This window comes from Poecilia latipinna, unplaced genomic scaffold (genome assembly GCF_001443285.1).
Source record: "Poecilia latipinna isolate Pla-1442-1.1 unplaced genomic scaffold, P_latipinna-1.0 Scaffold39, whole genome shotgun sequence".
NCBI classification, from domain to species: domain Eukaryota; kingdom Metazoa; phylum Chordata; class Actinopteri; order Cyprinodontiformes; family Poeciliidae; genus Poecilia; species Poecilia latipinna.
In genome coordinates, this window is record NW_015112655.1 from 528,606 (window position 1) to 549,354 (window position 20,749).

The window sequence follows — 20,749 nt, forward strand, 5'->3', positions numbered from 1 at the left end:
GAATCCATAAAGCTACTCTGAGATGAAGAAAAAGGTTCCCGGGAACCTTTTCAAACAGAAGCACGGAGGTGATCCAAAGCTAAGAAACAGGTTAAGCTGTGACTGAGAGAAGCTTGCGGTTGGCTCCAAAACCACGTGTTCACAAGTTTTACTGGCTGACCAGAGCGACACAAAGTTATAAAAAGGAATGAAAAATAATAAATTATGTTTAGTTCTTGCATCACAGCATTAATTAAAAAAAGACACAAAAAAATACTGAGTGATAAAAGTTTTGGAGGCAAACGTTTCTCTCATTCCACCCAACAGAAAGGCTCCTTTTTTTGGTTGTACCACAGACTTTTGTTTTTCACTCAAGTAAACATGTTTACAGCAACAGATGATGTCAAGCAAATTAAAAAAGATAAATAAGACATTCAGATAAAGTGCACAAGTGCTCAGTCAAAAAAAATGACAAAGTGGATCGCACAAATACATTCATCACATGTTCTGTCATTCATGCACATAAAACTGGGTCAGACAGGCGCGATTTTACAAGGCAAGAACCAGCAAAACCAGTTGGGCTGTGCTGGTTAGTGAGCGTCCAGACTGGTACCACGACACGGACCAGAAACAAAGTATGGGAGAGTTCTGACAGACGAAATGTGTGGAAAGCAGCCGGACAGTTCAGATTCTAGCTAAAAGTCATTTTTATTGCATTATGTGAACAACCTAACCTGAAAAGTGAGAATTTATGATAAATTATTTAAACCAGCTGCTCAACAACATGTTCAAATAAGTTTAAGGTAAATGTTTCTTCCTTTAAGGGTTTCTTTTTGCTTAAAGAGTCTTCAGAAAGTTAAAACATCTCAGATAATTGGACGATTACCTAAAATGATATAGCAATACTTGATTTAGCAATAATCAATCATTTGCTCAATAATAACATTTTTCAATAAATTTGTTTGACTAAAGTAAATATTTCTGTACAAAAGTCTTTTGTTTGGTTTAGCGCATCTCCATTAAGGGTAAGTCAGAAGACATGAAATGGTACGATAGACGATACTGATAACCAATACCAATATTACAATACCTGTTTCAGCAATTACCGATAATAGTGGTCATCAATGACATGTTAAAATAGGTTTATTGCTTGTTTTAGGTAAATATTTCTTTTTAAAAGGGGAATTTTTTGGCTTCGAGTCTTCAGAAAGTTTAAATCAAAGGACACCTCTCAAAATGGCACAATATACGATTACTGATAACCGATATCAATATTACAATACCTGATTCAGGAATAATCAATAATTTGCTCACTAATGATATATTCAAAAAAAATGTATTGTTTGTTTTGTTTAAATATTTCAAAGGGAGTTGTTTTGGTTTTGCAAGTCTTCTTTAAGTTTAAATCAAAGGATACAAAACGGCATGATATACGATACCAATAATCAATAACCAATACTGATATTTCTGTTTCAGTCATGACCAATAATTTGCTCAACAATAACACGTTGAAATAAGTTTTTTTGAGTATTTTAGGTAAATATTTCTGTCTGAAAACACTTTTTGGTTTCATGAGTCTTCAGTAAGTTTAAATCAAAGGATACAAACAGCAACAGATACGATACCGATAACTGATATCGATATCTTTATACTTGAGAACAATCAATAGTTTCCTTTGTCCAGGCTGAATAGACAAAGGAAGAATCTGTGATTGTCACACTCTAAAGATACAGATTTATGCGATACTAGAAAATGTACTATTTTTATACTGGCATACTTTTTTAATTAAATAAAACTATTCAGTAGTTTTGCTACAAAAATTTTCAAACAATAAAGAAATTATAAAATCAGCTAAATATTTCTGGCTTTTTTTGTAGTTTCTACAAAAATTATCTTAGACTCAGAGACTTGGTTCAGATTTGTATAAATGTTTCTTTTGCTCTGAGTTTTTTTGGTCCATCGTCGTCAAATCTCTCAGTTGTTTGTTTTCTGCAGCGTGTGCGAACCTTTCCTTCTACCCTTCACTCCTTCCTTCCTTCTCTACCCTCCTCATCCTCTTTCCAGCAGGAAAAGTGACATCCAAGTGCGGCTTCATCCTCTAAAGGTAAACTCTATAAGAGAAACCCGCTGCCTTTTTAAAACCTCCAGGTGAGAAATGGCTCATGCAGACTCATGCACGATGCAAAAAAATTAAAAAAAAATACATTTGTTGATGGCAGAAACAGCAGAAGCAGAAAAAAGCCAACAGCTGTAAGTCTCAATTCAAACACACATCAGTTTCTTCACCAATCTGATTCTTTCTGCTGTGCTTGGTAACTTTCACCCCATGTTAACATTTCATTTGCGCATTTTTTCTTATAAATTTGTACTTTTTTGTTTCATTTTCTTTTTTTCTTTTTTGCTTAAGAAGCCAAGGCATTTTGCACCAAGGAGTAAACAACAAATCTCAGAGGTAGAACCCTGACCATTTACTCAGAAAGGAGGCTGGCCGGTAGATCGATAAGACAGACAGGAGGAAACAAACACCTGTCTGTGTTTCAGACCTTAAAGCAGCTGACGACAGATGACAGGAGGAAAAGGAAACAAAGTTTGAAGGTAAATGTTCAGGGTTTCGTCAGTTTTTGTGCAATCCTGAGAGCTGTGCCTCTCAGACGTACAAGATGACGTTGCTGTCTGCAGGACAGTGAAGGCCGTCGGTGGGGGGGTTCAGGGATCTGTAGGAGGGAGGCTGCAGCTGCTGGCAGCTTTTAGGATGAGGCGAGTCGCAGTCGTCCGACGTCAGCTCCGCGATGTCGTCCGACTGAGTGTCCGACATCTCCAGGTCGCTGCGGATGCTCTCCGGCTGGGCCAGGGTCACGTCTCTGAGCCCCTCCCTGATTGACGCCCCTGGCGACAGTCCCAAAGCCCCGCCCCTCCTGGAGCTGCAGTCCTGAGGCTCCTCCCCTCCTGAGGCAGTCGCCACGGCAGCAGAGCTCGGCTGTGGAGCTAGGTCCTCCTCACTGGTGAGGCAGAGATGGCTGGGTTTGGTCTCGATGTCCACCTGGATCTCCAGGTTGGTGCAGTCCCTGAGGAGATTTAAGACGAGTCAGTCAGCGTGAGGCGTAAAGATCTGACGTTCTTCAAAATCCAGGAATACAATGATATATTCAATTTATATCAGCCTCATTTTATATTCAAAACTGACAGCTCACTCTTCTTCATCAGACCTGTGGCTGTGCAAGACGCCCAGCTGCCCTGAGTTTTCCCCACAAGTAAGCTCTTACTAGCACTAAATTTTAAAGAATATGTTTCTCCTTTTAATACAAAAAGGCCCCAATTCCCAAAAACATTACAACTACATGAACTGCAGTGTGAAAACACGTTTCTTTTACATTGTTTACACTTTGCACAACATCCGTTTTCCAGAGAACAGACATGCAAATGAGCCAAAGAGTATTTAATGCTCATCTCTCCACCGCCAGTGTCTGAGCAGAGGCAGCTGAAACCAGGATGTTTCTGGAAATATGTGCAGCTTATGTTACTCTAATATAAACCAAAAATCTAAAATGAAAAGGTTGAACCAGACACCGACTTCTGGACCTCTTTGGTGCCAGTTTGCCAGCTGCTGTTTCAGGACTGACAGGTGGGGAACCTTTAGTCCCATCACTGTCCTTATTTTACACCAGTGAAAATGTTTCCGAAAAGCTAACTTTGTTCTTAGTGAAAGCTACCAGGATGCCGTTCAGCCAGCCAGTCAGTCATCCTCTCACCTGTCGGGTAAGGTGTAAGAGGAAATGATGGATCCGGCCATCCCTCGGGTGCTGGCGCAGTCGCTTCCTGCTCCCAGACTTCCCGTCTCTCTCTGAGCTGATTCCTTAGCCAGTTCCCCTGGTTGAACTTCCAGCCTGCAGGACGAAAACATCCGAGTCAGGATATCAGTTAGATCGGTTAGAATCAATAAAAACTGGAGCAAAAAGAACCACCTGACTCCTCACCTGCTGTACTTGCTGCTTCGGGTCCCCAAAGCGCCGCCGGCCAGCGTGTTGAAGTGTGGAGTGTCCCCCAGATTCCCAGGGGCCACAGAGAGGCCCTCACTGGGGGACGTGGTGCTCAGACCGCTGACCGCTCCATCCAGGCTGCTCTCTCCGAGACTCGGAGACTTCAGGGCTCGCCACGCGTCGGCCACTGCAGAGTCGGACGGAAAAAATAACCCCAGTCAGATCCGGAAGATAAATCTGTTTGGCTATTTTCACATCTGATAGTCAGTAGATTCAGTCTGAATACTGAAACAGCTAAGCTGGTTACTTTTTTGCTTTCACATTGAGAGTTTGGTTGGCATCAAACCAACCAAACCCTTTGAAAAGGTTGTTCCCCTCCTGGCCTGTGGGGGCGCTGCACCAAGAACCACTGAAGGAAACAACACAAAAACCTCTGAAGAAGAAGAACTTCCTTCTTCACCAAATGGAAACAAAAATGGAGTTGCGTCAGATTTTAGCGGTTGGAGGAGTTCTCTTTTGATCAGGAGCCATTTCTCCTGCTAGTGCTAAACTCACAAGTTTGATGAGGTTTTTATTTACCCAGAATGCCATGTGCTGTTGTTAACTTCAAACCCCACCACAGTTCAGTTCAACTAACTGAGACCTGCGTTTGTAGGTGGACAGAGTTCAATTGCTCAGTCACACCTCCCACAATGAACCGGACTTTCTACGCAAACGGACTGGAGCCGGATTATAGTGGACTAAACGAGGATGGTCTGAATGCAGCTCACCTGTGATTGGTCCGTCGTCTTCATCAAAGTCGATTCGCACGCCGCGACCCTTCCCTCTGCTGACGCCGCAGCCGCCTCCTCTGCAGAGCGAGATGGGAACAACGCCGTACACGTAGGCCAACATGATGGGAACGCCGATGCCTGGGAGCAGTTCAAGGTTTTTAGAAGATCTGCTCTGTCTTTGAGTTCAGGCAGCAGCAGAGATTCACCGGCGTTTCTTACCAACGCTGACAGCTGCGATGACAGGGGCGGTGATGACCGACAGGGCCACGCCCCCCGTGATGGCCAGGTTCCTCCTGTGGCGAGACGCCTTCTTCAACTCGTAGTGAGCGTGGATCTGCAAAATAAATACAATAACATCTCATATAAACAACAGAACCTCTCAGATTATTTCCTAAATTTGAGCTCGTGTATCAGAAAACAAAGTGGAAAACCAAACAGCCAGTAAAAAAATCCCAGATTTATAGTCAAACTTTAAGTTTAAAGTAATTCATAAATTTCACTTTAAAACAAGATGGCATCATCAGAAGAGCTCCAATGATGATCTGGAATGCAGCCTTTACTAATATGTTTTATGTCAATAAGAAATCCAGAGTCTGGATAAATTACAATCTAAACTCATGAAAACATCAAAATGGGTCAGGAATGAATGTGCAGTTCCACCTTCAGCCACAAGGTGGAGGTAAAGAGAAATAAACGCAACACAAACATGGCCTTGAACACACAGCCCTCATGTTTTCCAGTAAACGCTGTTTTGTCTATGACTGGAAATTATCACATCTCATTTAATATTTATAAGCAAACACAAGAAACCCCAGAAATAAAAGAAAATGAGAAATGAAAGCCTGCATTTTTCCTCATTTAGAAACAACTTGTTTAATTTTGCTGATGGTTTAGGTGGAAGCTCGAGGCCAGCTTTGGTCATTTCTAGAAAACTGACATCACTGAGGTCAAAGTGAAACTTCAGCAGCAGCATTGAGCAACGCTGTAAGTTCCAGATAGTTGCCAGTGGATTGTGACAGACCAACTGTGTGTCTGTGGTTTCTGTTTCCTGTGCTGCCTGGAGGCGACAGCGCTAGAGAACTGACCATAAACCTGAATGAACGAGAGAACGAACCAATGAATGAATGAATGAATGAATGAGCTCTGTGCGGGAAAGATGCAGCGATGTGTTCGCTGGAACTGACGTGTGATAAAGATGTTTGCACACGTATCAGATAATGTGCAAATGAAGGCGCTGAACACACAGCTGATGTTTCAATCATCTCCCCTGGAAAAGTCCCGTCACCTTCCCTCCACTTCCTGTTGTTGAATTACCGCATGCAGCGTGAAAAGGCACAAAAATGGAAACACTGGCCTAAGTTCTACCTTGGAAATCTGCATTTGAAATAAGAGTTATGGCAGGTTGTTAACTTCAGGGAAATATTTTGGCCAAAAAAATAAAAATTTATCAAAGTTACTTTCAGAATTGCACAGATAATAAAAACTGATTACATGTCTGTTACTCAGCTTTTCTTTTTAATTCACCCTCACCTGCTTTCATCACTAAATATGGAAGTTAAATATTAATATACAAAAAATAAATATAGAAAAGTTTTGCTTAGCAAACTAAAATAATTAAAATAAATCTAGAAAAGTTCTGAATAAATATTTAAATAACACCATCAGTGTAAAAAGTACAAATATATGAAAATATGGCAAAAATAAACCAAATATATAAGAAATGTAATAGATAAAATGAGATTTAAATATAAATTTAAAGTAAATAAAAAACAAAAGAGTGCAGTAGAAATATACCAGTCTTCTGATTAAAAATGTAATATAATAATTTATAATATATCAAACAAAAAATATGTACATATATTAAACATATTAAAAAGTTTGTATTTTTCTGAATACATGTACTTAAAATTAAATAAAGATACAAATATTTAAGATTTTTCTGCTCTTTGTTTTTGTATTACAGATTCAAAAATGAAACGAACAAATAAAAAAAACGTAATAATTTAAAACATAAAATACCAGGAAATAAACTCAAATGTTTGTAGCGAACATCAGAAACACAAACCAGCTGTAATCGACTTCATTTTGTGTTTCCAGTGAGAACTCTGCTCTCACCTTTCGGCCGACGTAAACCGGGATTCCGATGACCATGGCGGGAACGGCGATGCCGGCGATCAGCGTGATCCCGACCGGCGCTCCGATCAGCGTTCCCAGCTGCCACAGGATCTTCTTCTTCCTGCTCCAGGGTTTCTTCCCCCAGAAGGTGCAGCCGGACGGACTGCGGCGGGAAGCAGAGCAGCAACGTGAGTTCATCCCTCAGCAGGACGCCGCGCGGCGCCGCCGAGGCGGGCGGGGCCTCACCTGAGGTAGTGCAGGTCCGAGATCTCCTTCATGCAGAGCCAGCAGAACTCGCAGCCGCACACGGCGCAGGTCATGTGGTTGCAGCTGCCGTCGTTCATCTTGATGATGTAAGCGCCGCAGCGAGGGCAGGGCTTGATGTCATCAGCTGGAGACAGAAGGAGACGAGGTCAGACGCTTCCGCTTCAGGAGACGTTACTGACTACAAACTGAGGAAACATCGGAGCTCTGGCAGCTCCTCTAATTAAGAAAACTGCTTCTTACAGGAGTTTATGCTGAGATGGGAGTTTTTTCTTCCACTAAATTATCTGAAAGCACGCTTTTCTTACTGTTACTTTTTTAAAATACTTGATGAAACATTTGTGAACCTCTTTCAGAAGAACCAGTTTCCCATATGATTCTGAAAACTGTGAGGCTGTTCAGAAAAAACTGAGAGACTGGAGTTTTTCCCTCCACTAAATCATCGTTTCTCTTAATGTTTCCGTTTTAGAAATAAGTCTGTATTTTATGGAACATTTCTAAACCTCTTAACAGAACCAAAGCTCTTGACGCTGCAGGAATTGAGATTGCACAGTTTTCAGGAAAGCTTGAAGAGACAGGAGTTTTTTCTTCCACTAAGTCATCTGAAAGGACTTTTTTCTTACAGTTCCCTTTTTATAAATAACTCTGTACTTCATGAAACCTTTCTGAATGTCTTTTAAAGAAACCAAAACTGAACCTGGGTTTCATTTATAGAAACTAATCATGTTTTTTTTTAATCTGCTGCCAGGAAACGACCGGTTATTGAGAAACAAATAAAACTCCTAAGCCGCTGCAGGAAGGACCTACAAGCTGAGAAACTCTCCATCGGGGTGATAATTACACCGGAGGATATTTGGAGGCTTGAACATCGGAAATAAGACAAGTTTGTTGATTCAAGTAGCTGAAAAATGGCTCAATAAAAACAGCATCAGGGTTTTTTTCTTTCTGAAAACGTGAAAACTGAAGATTAGGAGATAAAAACTGGCAGCTGGAGGGATTTACTGGATGGATTTTTAATCAAAACAGGATTAAATGACTTCATGTAGATATGGATTCATCCTGCGGTGTTTTACCTGCGGTGTGTTTCTGATTGCATCATAATGAAAACACATTTCCACATTTTCTGTTTATTTCTGCTGGTTTTTTCCGTTTCTGTCAGATTGCATGAAACAGAGAAGTGATGCTTCATGACGTCTGGCCCAGCAGCGACTTTCGCTTTAATTACAAGCAGATGTCGTTGATGTCTATAAAACAGGAAGTTCAAATAAATGTGAGACTTTTTTCTCACATCTCGATTAAAAATAGTTTTCAGTTTTGTGTCTTTAAGGAGAAAATATGCACTGTAAAAACACAAAATCTGACCAAGTGTTTTAGTTTCTACTGAAAATATCTTAGTGAACTTGAAATAAAACAAAACTAATTTACATGCAAGTTTTTAGCAGAAACAGAAGCTTGTTTGAAGTCAATAATTCATTAATATTGATTTCAAAAGTATTAGTTCTACTAGCAGATGTTTTAACTTACAATATTTTTCCATGATTTAAGTGAATATTCAGTGGAATACAAATATAGACTCTAAACAAGCTCCTGCATCTTATTAAAATGTTACCTGTAAGTTAGCTTAGCCTAACTTACAGGTGTACCAAGATATTTGTCAAAATCTTACTAAAATTACTTGGTATGATTTTGTGTTTTTACAGTGGAGTTGTTGCAGTTTTCTTCTATTTCTGATTTTTTCCCCTGAATGTTTCAGTTCAGACACATTGAACTTATTAATTGATAATTATGAATCTTTTTCGTCACTGGGGAGGAAATATGCCTCACTCTGCTTCGCAGAACTTTTAAAATCTGAATTTTCTATCATGAAAGTTCTGTTTAAGGTCCAGACTTTGACTAGACCAATCAAACACCTTTTGTTTTTAGCCACTCTGAAAGAGAGTTGTTCTCCTACAGGAGAGAGCAAGTTATTTCAAAGCAGCGCGGACCATCATACTGCCACCACCGTGTCTGACTAGATATGAACTTGGCTTCATCAGTCCACTGAATGTTTTCCAGGGAATCGTCTCCATTGTTTACAGTGTAGAAATGTTTTTCTGGAGGTCCAAACATTCAGAAATGACTTTTAACCCTCTCCTGACTGATGGATGTTAATGATTTGTTGCTTTGAGATCTATGAACTTTAAACTTCACGCTGTCAGACATTTTATGATTTCATAGGTTAATTACCAAAACTGAACCAGAACTCAGTTTAATCTCTGCTTCCACACAAGATCAGCTTGGGTTAGAAAGCTTTTTATAAGTTAATAAAATGATTATCTGAAAGCTGCTTCTTCCATTTCCTCAGGTTGGTAAAATTACTTTGATCTTCTGAAACCTTCAAGCAACAAAAGAAAAACAAAACAAAAACTGAAGCTGAATGTCAGAAACGCATCAAGCTTCCACACCTGTAGCTGAAACAAACTAAAGCTGCTGTGCTGGATGCATCTGCTGTGCAGCAGCTCCAAACATGATCCTGCATCTGACCTGCAGCTTTGATGACATTTAAGGTTTGACAAGATGCAGGACGCTGCAGAGCTATGAATAGAAACAGATGACTGATTTAAACGCTTCACACTTCCTCCAGCGGTGGGAACGCAGCGCAGCTTCTGCAGCAGACGCATCACACAGCTTTGAAGCCGACAGACTGAGCAGATGGACTTTTGATAAAGCTGACAAAGTCAGAGTCTCAGAAAGGTGTGAAAATGATGGTTTCAAACAGGAAATGCTGCTGAAGACTCTGCACAGTCTGCGTAATCGGCTGCATCAGTAGCAGACGGAGTTTAATTTATCAACTGACGAGTTTCTTTAATCTATTAAAACCAAAAACTGTGCTTATCTCACATTATTAAACTTGAACATTTTGTAACAAAACAATAACCTCACAGACTGCTGAACAGAAAAATAAAGAATGAGAAAAACTAAATACTAAAAACACAATTTCCTGTGTTCTTACAGAAGTAAGGAGCTTGCTGGGTGTTTATATTTCAAAACAAAACCACAGTGAGACGTTTTTATGGCCACTGTAGATAGAAAAAGAATGAGCAAATTTCCACCAAAAAGACAAAAAAATTTGAGTTTAATGTCAGAAATTTGATAGAAAATACAAAGAAATTTTAAGATTAATCTCAGAAATTGTTTAAGAAAATTTGTATTTTAGAAATTTTCTGAGTTTCAGAAATTTAAAATTTTTGACTTTTAAAACTCAATAATATCCCATTTTTTTCTAGAAAATTTCTGAGATTTATCTAAAAATTTCTGAGCTTTATGGCTGAAATTAACTCATCTTATTATTATTATTATTTACAAAGGCCCTAAGCGGTGTTATACAAACAATACTCTGTTTGGCGCCCTCAGATGGATGGAGGCCAAACTACAACACTAAAAGAAAGTCTAAGTGGACGAATTAATCAAATGGAACTAATTTTAATCTAATAAGCCATTAATCGATTAGTCCCTGGTTTAGGTCCAGTGAGGGTGAGGCTGATAGGAGAGAGTTTGGGCTTTTGGGGACTCACCTGGCCCCTGTTCCTGGGTGTAGCTGGGTGAGTGTCCGCTGTGGGTGTGCAGGGATTGGGCCCGCTGCTGCCGGGCCGAGTCGCAGGTCTGGTTCGGGTGCCACGCCTGTTTGCAGTGGTAGCAGAACTCTGCGCCGCATCCCTCTCTCCGACACACCAGCCTGGGACAGCTGGCGCAGCCTGAGGCGATGACTGCAAACCTGACAGCAAAACATGGAGGAGGCACAAATAAATGAGTCAGAAACTAACATTTTCCAATCTATGAGGCACCGTCAGACAAACAGTCAAGCGTTGCAGCATCACAGAGCAAACCAAGCGGGTCGCTGGCACTTTATGAGCTCCTTAGAGCCGGTTTTAATCTGCAGAAGTGACGGTTAGGAGGATCCTCGCACCCATTTTGCACCTTGGTTGGTAGAACCTCAGACTGCAGGTCTTTAGAGGGAACTGGGAATAAATAATGAGGCAAGCTGTCATGTAAGCTGTTTCACACCAGTCTCCAGAGAATGAACGTCTCCATGTCGGAGACGCGGCGTGGGAGGCAATCAGTGGCGCAAATGGGTACAAAAACCCTCAGCAGCCGTTTAAAAGACAAGAAATGATGGATTTTCATGTTTTCTCAACTTGTTTAAAAGCTTCACAAACAGAAAGCAGCATGATGATGAAGAAATGCTTAACAACTATTATATAAATAACTTTGTTACCTAAAAGTTGTTTTAAGATTAATATTGTACAAAATGTCATAATTACTTTTTTAAATTCAAAATTTAACAAAGCTGCATTGAAAACAAACATTATTCTATTATTGTAAATGAAGTGAACCCACTAGCAGCTGAAATCCATGAATCCATAAAAACTCCTCTAAAATGGTTAGAACTGCGTGTTTTAACAGATCAAACATAAAATATGCCCTAAGATGCATTAATGCGAACAGTGGAAACTGTCTTAGCACCAGAACAGAAGCTAACATCCACAGTCTTCTTCACTCTTTGAGTTTCAGCCAATCAGAACCAAGGAAGATTGACTGGTTTGAAAACGTTAGCCAATAGCAGTTCAATTAGCATTCAGTATTTTCTTTCTAATATATAAAAAATATTCTCTATAGCAACAAACCAGCTATTAAAGAAGCATTGTGGAGGATCGAGCGCCACCTAGTGGCAAATCCAGGAAAGGTTCAGTAATAACACAAGGAAGTAGCTCCACTGGGGAGAAAGAAACAATCTTAGATTAACCACCTCTGGTTTTATCGGTTTAAAGATAAAAAGCAGTTCCAGAACCAGGTTCAATATTTCAGAAATCATCTGTTTTTAACATTAAAAACAGCAAAATGTTTCATTATCCAAGAACTTGAAATGCAGAACATTTGGTGCCCGGCAACAAAGACGGAGATTAGCAGGAGACTGGGATTTAAGAGTGTGTCAATCACACAAGCAATCACAAAAGAGAGGATTACTAAAGGCTGTCAGGAAGCTAAGTGGCTGAAAACCCATCGTGGGAGTGAAAGAAGAACAAAACAAACGTGCTGCCATTTTTTCTGAAAGCTATTTGTGTTTTTAGGGCTATTAAAAGGAAGGAAATGATAACATGACAAACAGTTTTATTGTGTTGCTCCTCTAATGTGGCAGCTCAGCGTTCCACTTTAACGGCTCCTCAAACTCCGACAGGCCGAATCTCAGGACTGGGACTGAGCAGATATCCTTCCACCTGATGAGTCCAGATTAACTTTGTTATCTGCTTCACCATGTGGGGAGAGAAAAGCAGGAAATGTAAAGATAATGGGAGGTAAAAGCGCACCGTTTGGTTCTGAGCAGAGAGAGACTTTCATCTGTCTCTCTGACTGCAGAATGTTTGTTCCAATAAGAAAAAGTCTGGCCTTAAAGGGGCAGTGTTTTGTGAAATCGACTTTTTCATTCTCTCATCAAAAACACACCTGGAGTGTTGCCTTGATTCTTTCATGCATGCTTGAGAAATCATTTCATCTCCATTGCAACCATTCAGCTGTGCAAAATGCCTGGTTGGACCTAGCTCCGCCTTCGAGGTGGAGCTCCTCCCCCACTCAGCTCCTTCAGACTAGCCAGGAGCAATTAGCAAACACCTGGTGGAACTGCTGAGCTCGTTATGGGAGCTACTGCTCAGTGAAACTCTTCCTAAGGTGGAGTTTCAGAAAGAGCAGGAGCTTCTTAAAGAGACAGAGGCCCAATTTCAGGGCGTTAAATTACAAAGTCAAATTTCTTTTAAGTAATATTTAATTTATGCAGCATTTCTTTAACAGATGAAGGTAACAGTTAATTTATTGTGCTATAAAATGGTAATTTTTGACTGGAACATACATGATACTTCCCCTTTAAAAAGAATTTTCAACTGAGAAGCAGATGTTGAAAGTCGAGTCTTTAAGGAAAAGCAGAACAAACCAGATCATCTGAACTTCAACTTCATGTCATGTTTTCAGCAAACAGTGACTGGAGCGTAAATTTTCAACAGATTTGACTGAAGAAATGAAAACAAACTGTTGTAACTGCTGGTTACAAAGAGTCTAAAGATACGGTGCATGTCACGTTACGGCCTTGAAGTGAAAACAAGCAGTCGCAGCGCTCACCACAGCCAACCTCACTGTGAACTGATTGGTCTGAGTTTGGTAGTTTTTAGAGAAAAATGATTCATAACACAGACCAGATTTATCTGTTCTCATGGGACTTTCCTCAGCTTATTTTTTAGAAAATTTTCCTTTTCCAGAAAAGATGAGACAAGAAGCAACATTCCTGGAAGGCGTCATTGTTCTCACTGCTCCTCTGCCAGAAACGACCCAGACTTTCCACCCTTCAGTGACTTCACCCACTTTCGATTAAAGTGGAGCTAATAAAAACACAGATTAACATGTTTTCCCTGTTACATCAACACTTCAGGTCTTCTAAAGAGGTGAGGGATTTATCAAAGACGTGACTTCCTAACCGCTTTTTATTTCTAACAGCAGGTAAAAAGAAGAGCTGGAATGTTAATGGGACACAGATTCTCTGCATTCAGCTGGAAATCAAATAAATCTGGAGTTTGAAAACTGAGAAAGAGGCTGCAGACCTCACCCTGAAATTAATACTTCACATTCACATATTATGACTTCTTACTTTTAGTCATATGATTTTATTTTTATGTGGCTCTTTTCTCATTATTATGAGTATTTTTGTAATATGACTTCTTGTTGTACGACCTTATTCTTGTATCATTGCTAATTTTTTCTCATATTACAACTTTATTGTCTTAATATTGTGACTCGACTCATTTTGACTTACAGACGTAGAACTTTATTCTCACAATATTGACATAATTCTCCTGTGAATTTTTCTTTTGTTGCAGAATTATAACTTTATTTTCATTGTTTAGTTTCTTTTTCTTAGTCTGACATTAATACTCTGTATTAAGGCTCATCTTTATTTGCTAATTTGTTAAAATTCTCCAAATGTCTCAGATTGTGCGCCGACTCGCCGCGTGTTTGAGAGGAAACATCCACAGACTCTCCTGTGTGCATGCACCTCACACACACACGCACGCACACACACACGCACGCACGCACACACGCACGCACACACACGCGCACACACACGCGCACACACGCACGCACGCACGCACACACGCACACACACACGCACGCACACACACGCGCACACACACGCACGCACACGCACGCACACACACGCGCACACACACACGCACGCACACACGCACGCACGCACGCACACACACACACCAGCAGACCCAACAGAACCGCTCTTCTCGCCTCTGTCGGCTGCATAAGCTCAGAATCCTCATGCCGGTCTGACATGTATGTATTGATCGGTGTAATTAAGCCCTGTTGCCCTGGCAACGCTCCCTCTGCATGGCATTGATAGTTGCCATAGCAACTGACATCCGGAGCCGAGAGAGACCAGGCTTTGTTCTGACTGGATGCTCGGATCCAACCGTCACGGATTCTGACTGGTTCAGGCCACGAACACGGGGTCAAAGGTTAACCAGAGTGTGTCTGTCGTTCAACATGCTCCACCTGGAGGCAGGTTTTAGCTTTACAGACTGGGATTACTGGAGCAGAACTGGGTTTAAACCAGTTCATGAGGAAAGAGAGGAGCAGAAACCAAGACAACACGTTTAAAGATTCACATACTAAACCATTAATAAGTGATTATTGTTTCTGTTTGTCTATTTCTTTGACTAGACCACTACAGAACCTTTTTGTTTGTTTTTTAATCATTCAAGATGAACCTGCTCGGATGCTTTGGATCATTTTCCTGCTGCATGAAGGGAAAGTTTTAAAGTAACGCAGAAAGAAAAAGATGCTATGCTTCTATTTTTTTACAGTGTTTGTAAGAATCTGACACATTTATTTTATTCTTAACTTTTTGACTGGGCTTCATTTCTACAGATTGAATTCATATTTTTTAAAGAAAAGAAATGTTACGACCAGGTACAACTGCTATAAAATAACTGATATTGTTTTTATCAGTTTGATTTAAAACTAATCCATTTTTTAGTGTTCAGTCTTTAAATTTCAGGGCAGGAGAAGTTGGAGGCCGCTCCTCCTCTCCGGTGAAAACCGTCAGCCGTTCCCTCGGCTCTGCAGCTCTGGATGTTTGTGCTGAGTAACAATTTGGACTTTGTCAACCTGTCTGAATTAGAGTGAGGCTGAGTCACTGCTGGCGTCAGGCAGCGGACCGTCCGCTCTCATATTCAGGTCAGCAGCTCCGTCTTCTCCAGCTTCATTTTGTTTCCAACAGGAAGACGCAACAACTTATCTCTAATCTGGTTTGTCTGTAATCACAAACTGTTTCTGCTCGAATGCTCGAATGCATATCTTCAAAAAGATTTCAATCACACCAAGAAAACGTTAAGACGATAATGTTTACACAGTTGTTGTTTTTTTTTTAAACAAACCCTGTTGAGGTTTATTTTCATCTGCACTCTTGGATGACTCACACTGAACAAACAAGAGGCCCAGAAAACAGAGAGAGGCCGAGTGACTGGATGGGTCTGACCGTGGGAGGAACTTTCATCAGACACAGAGGGGACAGTTGGGGAGTGGGCTGAAGATATTTCAATATGAAACCAGACCTGCTATCAAACACATAAACCGCATAAAACAACGATATGACTGGCATTCAGAATGCATAAAATCACCTGAAAAACCACCATGAGTCACAATCACTTTGAGTCATAGCGCCACAAATGAGTGGGATGTCAGAAAATATACATAAAGCAAAAATAAAAGTCTTTTTTTGTGCAATATGATAATTTATATATCAGTTACATCGAAAACAATGTCTCTGCTTTTGTTGTCATTACTGCTTCCTATCTTTAGGGGGCGATAACTGCAGAAAAACTAGACAGATTATTTCAAAGCAACAGCCAAAGAAGAAACAGAAAAAACTGTTAATTACCTCCAGTTTTTTTATAAATAAAACTGGAAATTTTCAAAAGAGATTTTAAAACTACGTCAATGTCTCAAAATCCACTGGTTGCTATGGTGACCCTGCCTTTAAGAAAAAGTGGGAAATGTAGCTTTGACCCAAACAAAACCTGACATGAATTAGAAAACATTTAGTGATGATTAATAACAGGAAAATCCCTCTCCTGGTTTTACGTGAGGAAACGCTTCACTTCCAGTTTTTAAAAGGAAGCTAGCAAAATGAGAGCGAGTTAGCGGTAGAGCGAGAGCACGCTCTGCACTCTGGGCTGATTTACCAGAAAACTGGAATTCTGACAGCAGAGAGAGACACTCTGGGTGGAAGTAGATAAAATAACCTCCATTTTCATTCATACATTTTATAGGTGGAGTTTAAACTGTGGCTTCAATTCAAAAGTTTCTGAAAATTTCATAGGGTGAAAAATCTGCAGTATCTGACATTATAACAAAACAATGGAAAAATAAAGTATATATATCATAAAGTTATTAAAGTTTGACTTTATGTGACTTATTTTAACTTTAAATGATGTTTCTATTGTTAAGTGTAGCTGTTAAAATTCTACTGAATTAGAAAAACTTTGGGAAATTTTCCTCAGTACCATCTGATGTCTTCCAACTTAAAGTTAGAAACCTGCATTTCCTCATCGAGTCTCATGCTTGAAAGCTGAATGGGGTTTCCCAATGTGACTTTTCTGATTAACCAATCAGATGATATAATTGCAACACAGCAAAATTACGCAAACATTTAACTGCCACAGCCAAGAAATAATCACAGGAGCAGTTTATCATTATGACCATAAATAAAACTCGTTATAACAAGTTTTATGTTGCATTAAAACCAAATTATTTTCTCATTTAAATGAAAAAACGGCAACAATTCACGAGATGTTTGAGTGCTATGTTGTCTACCAGAAATGGTAAAATGAATTAAATATAAATAACTTATTACTTTAACTGATTTACTCGTAAACAAAAACTTACCAAATAAAAAATGTTATTTTCACTTAGTAAATATAAACTTGTCATTTTTTACATTAATTTACATGACCAGGTGGTATTTCCCCTAAATGCTTATCAGCTCATTTAAATGTGCACAAGTACAGAGACATTATTTCAGAAGTACAAATGTTAAAGAGCAAAACAAACTTTAGTTTGCACGCACTTATTGCTTTCCTAGGTTTTTTTATACACTTAGAAAACTGAAATCGACGGTGGTCTTAGCTAGTAAAATTCTAGAGTTTTACTAGCTGGCACCTGAATAATGTCAAATAAACACTTTTTATTATTTAAAAGTGTTATAAACTATAAAAAATAAAGTTATTTAGGAATATGTATAAAAAAGTCCCATACAGAAGAGTGCGTTTGGAAAGCCTTGCTTTTAAGTGTCTGCCACCAGATGGCGTTGTTTCCCTCAGGTTGAACCTTTAAGTTTTATGGAGGGAAAAAGCTAACTATGGGATGATGGAAAACCATCAGATAGGAAACAAATCAACAGGAATGAATGAGTTCCTGATAACTGAACTGACTGAATGCTGGAAGTGAACCAGCAGACACCAGAAGGTTTTTTTTTTTTTTTTGTTCTCACACCAAAGCTGCGCTGGAATAAAATATTTTTTTCACATTCTCCAAAAACAAAAAGCTTCATCATCACCCAAATCTTTCTGAAAAAGTCACAGAAAGCCGAGACGTGACAGGAAAGAGATTTTTTTTTCCAGCTACCACAGATTCTATGGCTTTCCCCTGTGACTCTACCTGTACTTTCTACCAAAACCAAAGCAGAAGAAGAATATCACAGCCTGAAACTCAAAGACAATGAATCACTCCTGCTTTTTATGATCAAACAAACGCCTCTCATTTGTTCCAGAAAGTGAGCGGCTCAGGCTCCGACTCGCTCCGACCACAGAAGCAGCTCGCGGCTCTCTAACCCACTTTCTGCCTCTCAGATTCTCACTTTCACGCCTTTCTTGTTTTTAATCTGTCCGGGTCCCAGAATCTCCTTCAGTCCTCTGTGAGAAATAAACGCTGCATCCGGAAGCCGCTCGCTGTAGTTTAATTTATGCTCTTAACAATAACTTCCTTGTTTTCACTCATTGCACAAATTCCCCTTAAAGAAATGAGAGGTGAGAGTCAAAGCTTCGCTGGTTTGACGTCAGATTTACAGTAAGTTTAATTACATCACAGAGAGAACAGGAAGTTCTCCTCTCAGATGGACACTGACTAAAAGTCATCTAATTTAAGCTTTTATTTCCATAGTAGCTGCTCTAATATGTATTTTATGACTGTTATGATGTTTAAGTTTTAAATTTCTTCAACTTATCATTTTTAAATCAAAATGACAGTGGCACCCACAGAAAAATGTTATAGGGTTGCAAATTCAAAAATACTTTATAAATCCCAAAGAGAAATTAAATGTTTAAGGATTTTTAAAGAGTAAATTAAATTAAGTGGAAAGATAAGGCCTGTCACAATAGCAAATATTGATAGACAATAAATTATCCCAGAAGTTATTGCGATAAACGATAGTATTGTTGTTTTGAGACCATTTTAAAGAAATTAAACGGTAACGGCATAATAATGCAAAAAAACAATCTCAAAGGTCAATAAACTTTAAATTCTAATGAACATTTAACACATTTTAAATATCTGCAATAAATAAACAAATCAACAGAAACGACACTTAAAATGAACAATCAGTCAATGGTAGGAAAAGAAAAACGTCAAATCATGCAAATGGAGATTATTGAGCTTGTTTTAGTTTATGATGCGATTAACTGATTTATAGCTTATTGCGACAGGACCAGATGTGGCTACAACAAACAAAAAACAATAAATAATAATAACTTTATCCCTTTACATATTGGGTTTTACATTTATGTCTATATTGAAGATCATGACTCTGTATGTCTTTCTCTGACAGGAACATGTTTCTCTGGGGGCCAGGGGCGTATCAAGCATTTTTCAAGAGGGGCCCATGGACCCCTACAGCCCCCCTCATGGGGGCGCCACTGAAAAATTACCTTCTTTCCAATTTCTAGTTTTCTCTACTTTCTAAACGTCAGAATCTCTTCAGTTCGGGTTTGCTTGTGGGTCAGAACATCTCTGGTGTTTTACAAATCGAACATGTGATTCATCAAACACGTGATTCCCGGGTTACAGACGGCATCGTGAACCATTACTCACCCGCAGTCGGGCGCAGGGCACCATCTGCAGTCCGGGTCGGAGGCGAGGCAGCGCCGCAGCAGGAACTCCTCGTACTTCTCCAGCAGGGCGGCGTCGTCCAGGATGTCGGCCACCTGCCGTGGGGCCAGCCTCTCGGCGCATTCGGGGCAGCTGAGCTGCACCCGGCTCTCCGTGATCTCGATGCGCAGGTACTGGCGCAGGCAGCAGAGGCAGGAGCGGTGGCTGCAGCCCAGCAGCTCGGGCAGCTGCTCGGCAGGCTGACGCACCAGGCACAGCGGGCACTCCAGGAGGTTGGGTTCTCCGGCGCCGGCCAGGGATGGCTGGCTGGAGGAGAGTGGCTTCGAGGGGGTGCTGCAGGCTGCGTCCTTGCTGTTTGCGGCGGCTGCGGCGGTGGCGGAGGGTGCGGTGGGCGTTGAACTCAAGGCGGCAGGCAGCAGCTGCTGCTGTGCGTGGTGATGATGAGCTAACGGAGCGGCCGCCCCTCCTTTGGGGGCCCGTCCGCTCCGGGAGCCCCGCTTGCTGTGGAAGAGGCTGTGGAAGGAGATACGGCCCTGGCGTTTCCCAGCTGCTCGGCACTTAGGGTTGGGAACGCCGCTGACCGATGAGTGAGGCGACTCTGAGCCCTTTTCTGAGCCCATTTTCTTTTTTAATTCCTCCTTGAAATTCCAACGAGGGGACACAAGCTGCGGTTTGTTTCCTCGTAAAACCAAACAGTTTTTCAAGATCTTGGCTCAGACTCTTCAGGAACCTCCTCCCCTTGCTTTCATGAGAAAACAAACATTATCAGGAAAGGGCAGAGGGAGATAACAAACAGAAATCGAAAGGAGTGACGCAAGTACGCAGGAAAAAGAAAAAAATCCCCCTGAGGTCCTAGTTTGTCTCAGATTTGTCCGGATGAAGTTTCACAAAGAAAAAAGGAGAGAAGAAAGTAGTTTTCTTCTCTGAGGCAGAAGACGGAGTAAAACTGTTTCACTCGTCACTCTCCTACAAAAACACAGAAAAGAATAAAACCTAAAAATCCACAGCTTGGTTGTTATAACTCCTCTGGTTTGGACCTCCTGATTCTCCTCGGCCGAATCCGGAGCGACTGATCCTCTTCCGCTCCTGTTGCTGAATGCCGGCGTCTCTGAACGCTCCTCTCTGTCAGACAGAAAGAAGGCAGGAAGTTAGCACAAAGAGCATGCTCAGTCTGACACACAGCTCTCCTCCCTCCCTGCCTCTCTGCTTGGCTCCTCCTTGGTCTCACTTCAGGGGTTTTTTCTCTCCTGTGCATCTGAACCGATGATCTGTCTGCTCTCGTTGCGTTCGAACACACGATGGTCAAATGGAAGAAATTCTATGTTAAAACCTCAGATTCAACGCATGACATCATCCGCGACTCCACCCAACATTCGTCTTTGTGTTAAAACCAGTCTCCCTCTCTACAGCATGCTGAGCACCACAAGCTCCTCTCCCACTTCACAC

General features: G+C 40.6%; 1 protein-coding gene across 3 annotated transcripts in view; it reads right to left on the reverse strand.

The window, feature by feature from the left end:
* Positions 1 to 982: 982 nt before the first annotated feature.
* The window catches only part of rnf19b (ring finger protein 19B), a 37,553-nt gene continuing 17,786 nt past the window's right edge, over positions 983 to 20,749 (reverse strand). For 2 of the 3 annotated variants that reach the window (XM_015046283.1, XM_015046296.1), the window contains exons 2-10: positions 19,286 to 20,425; positions 10,663 to 10,862; positions 7,091 to 7,235; positions 6,845 to 7,007; positions 4,949 to 5,063; positions 4,727 to 4,867; positions 3,954 to 4,143; positions 3,729 to 3,863; positions 983 to 3,044 (exon numbers count right to left, since the gene is read on the reverse strand). In XM_015046283.1, coding sequence (XP_014901769.1) covers positions 2,627 to 3,044; positions 3,729 to 3,863; positions 3,954 to 4,143; positions 4,727 to 4,867; positions 4,949 to 5,063; positions 6,845 to 7,007; positions 7,091 to 7,235; positions 10,663 to 10,862; positions 19,286 to 19,923 — 2,145 coding nt within the window. In that variant the 5' untranslated portion in view covers positions 19,924 to 20,425 and the 3' untranslated portion in view covers positions 983 to 2,626. Of the gene's footprint in view, positions 3,045 to 3,728; positions 3,864 to 3,953; positions 4,144 to 4,726; positions 4,868 to 4,948; positions 5,064 to 6,844; positions 7,008 to 7,090; positions 7,236 to 10,662; positions 10,863 to 19,285; positions 20,437 to 20,749 lie in introns of those variants that run through there. The other variant, XM_015046290.1, reaches the window with a different exon arrangement.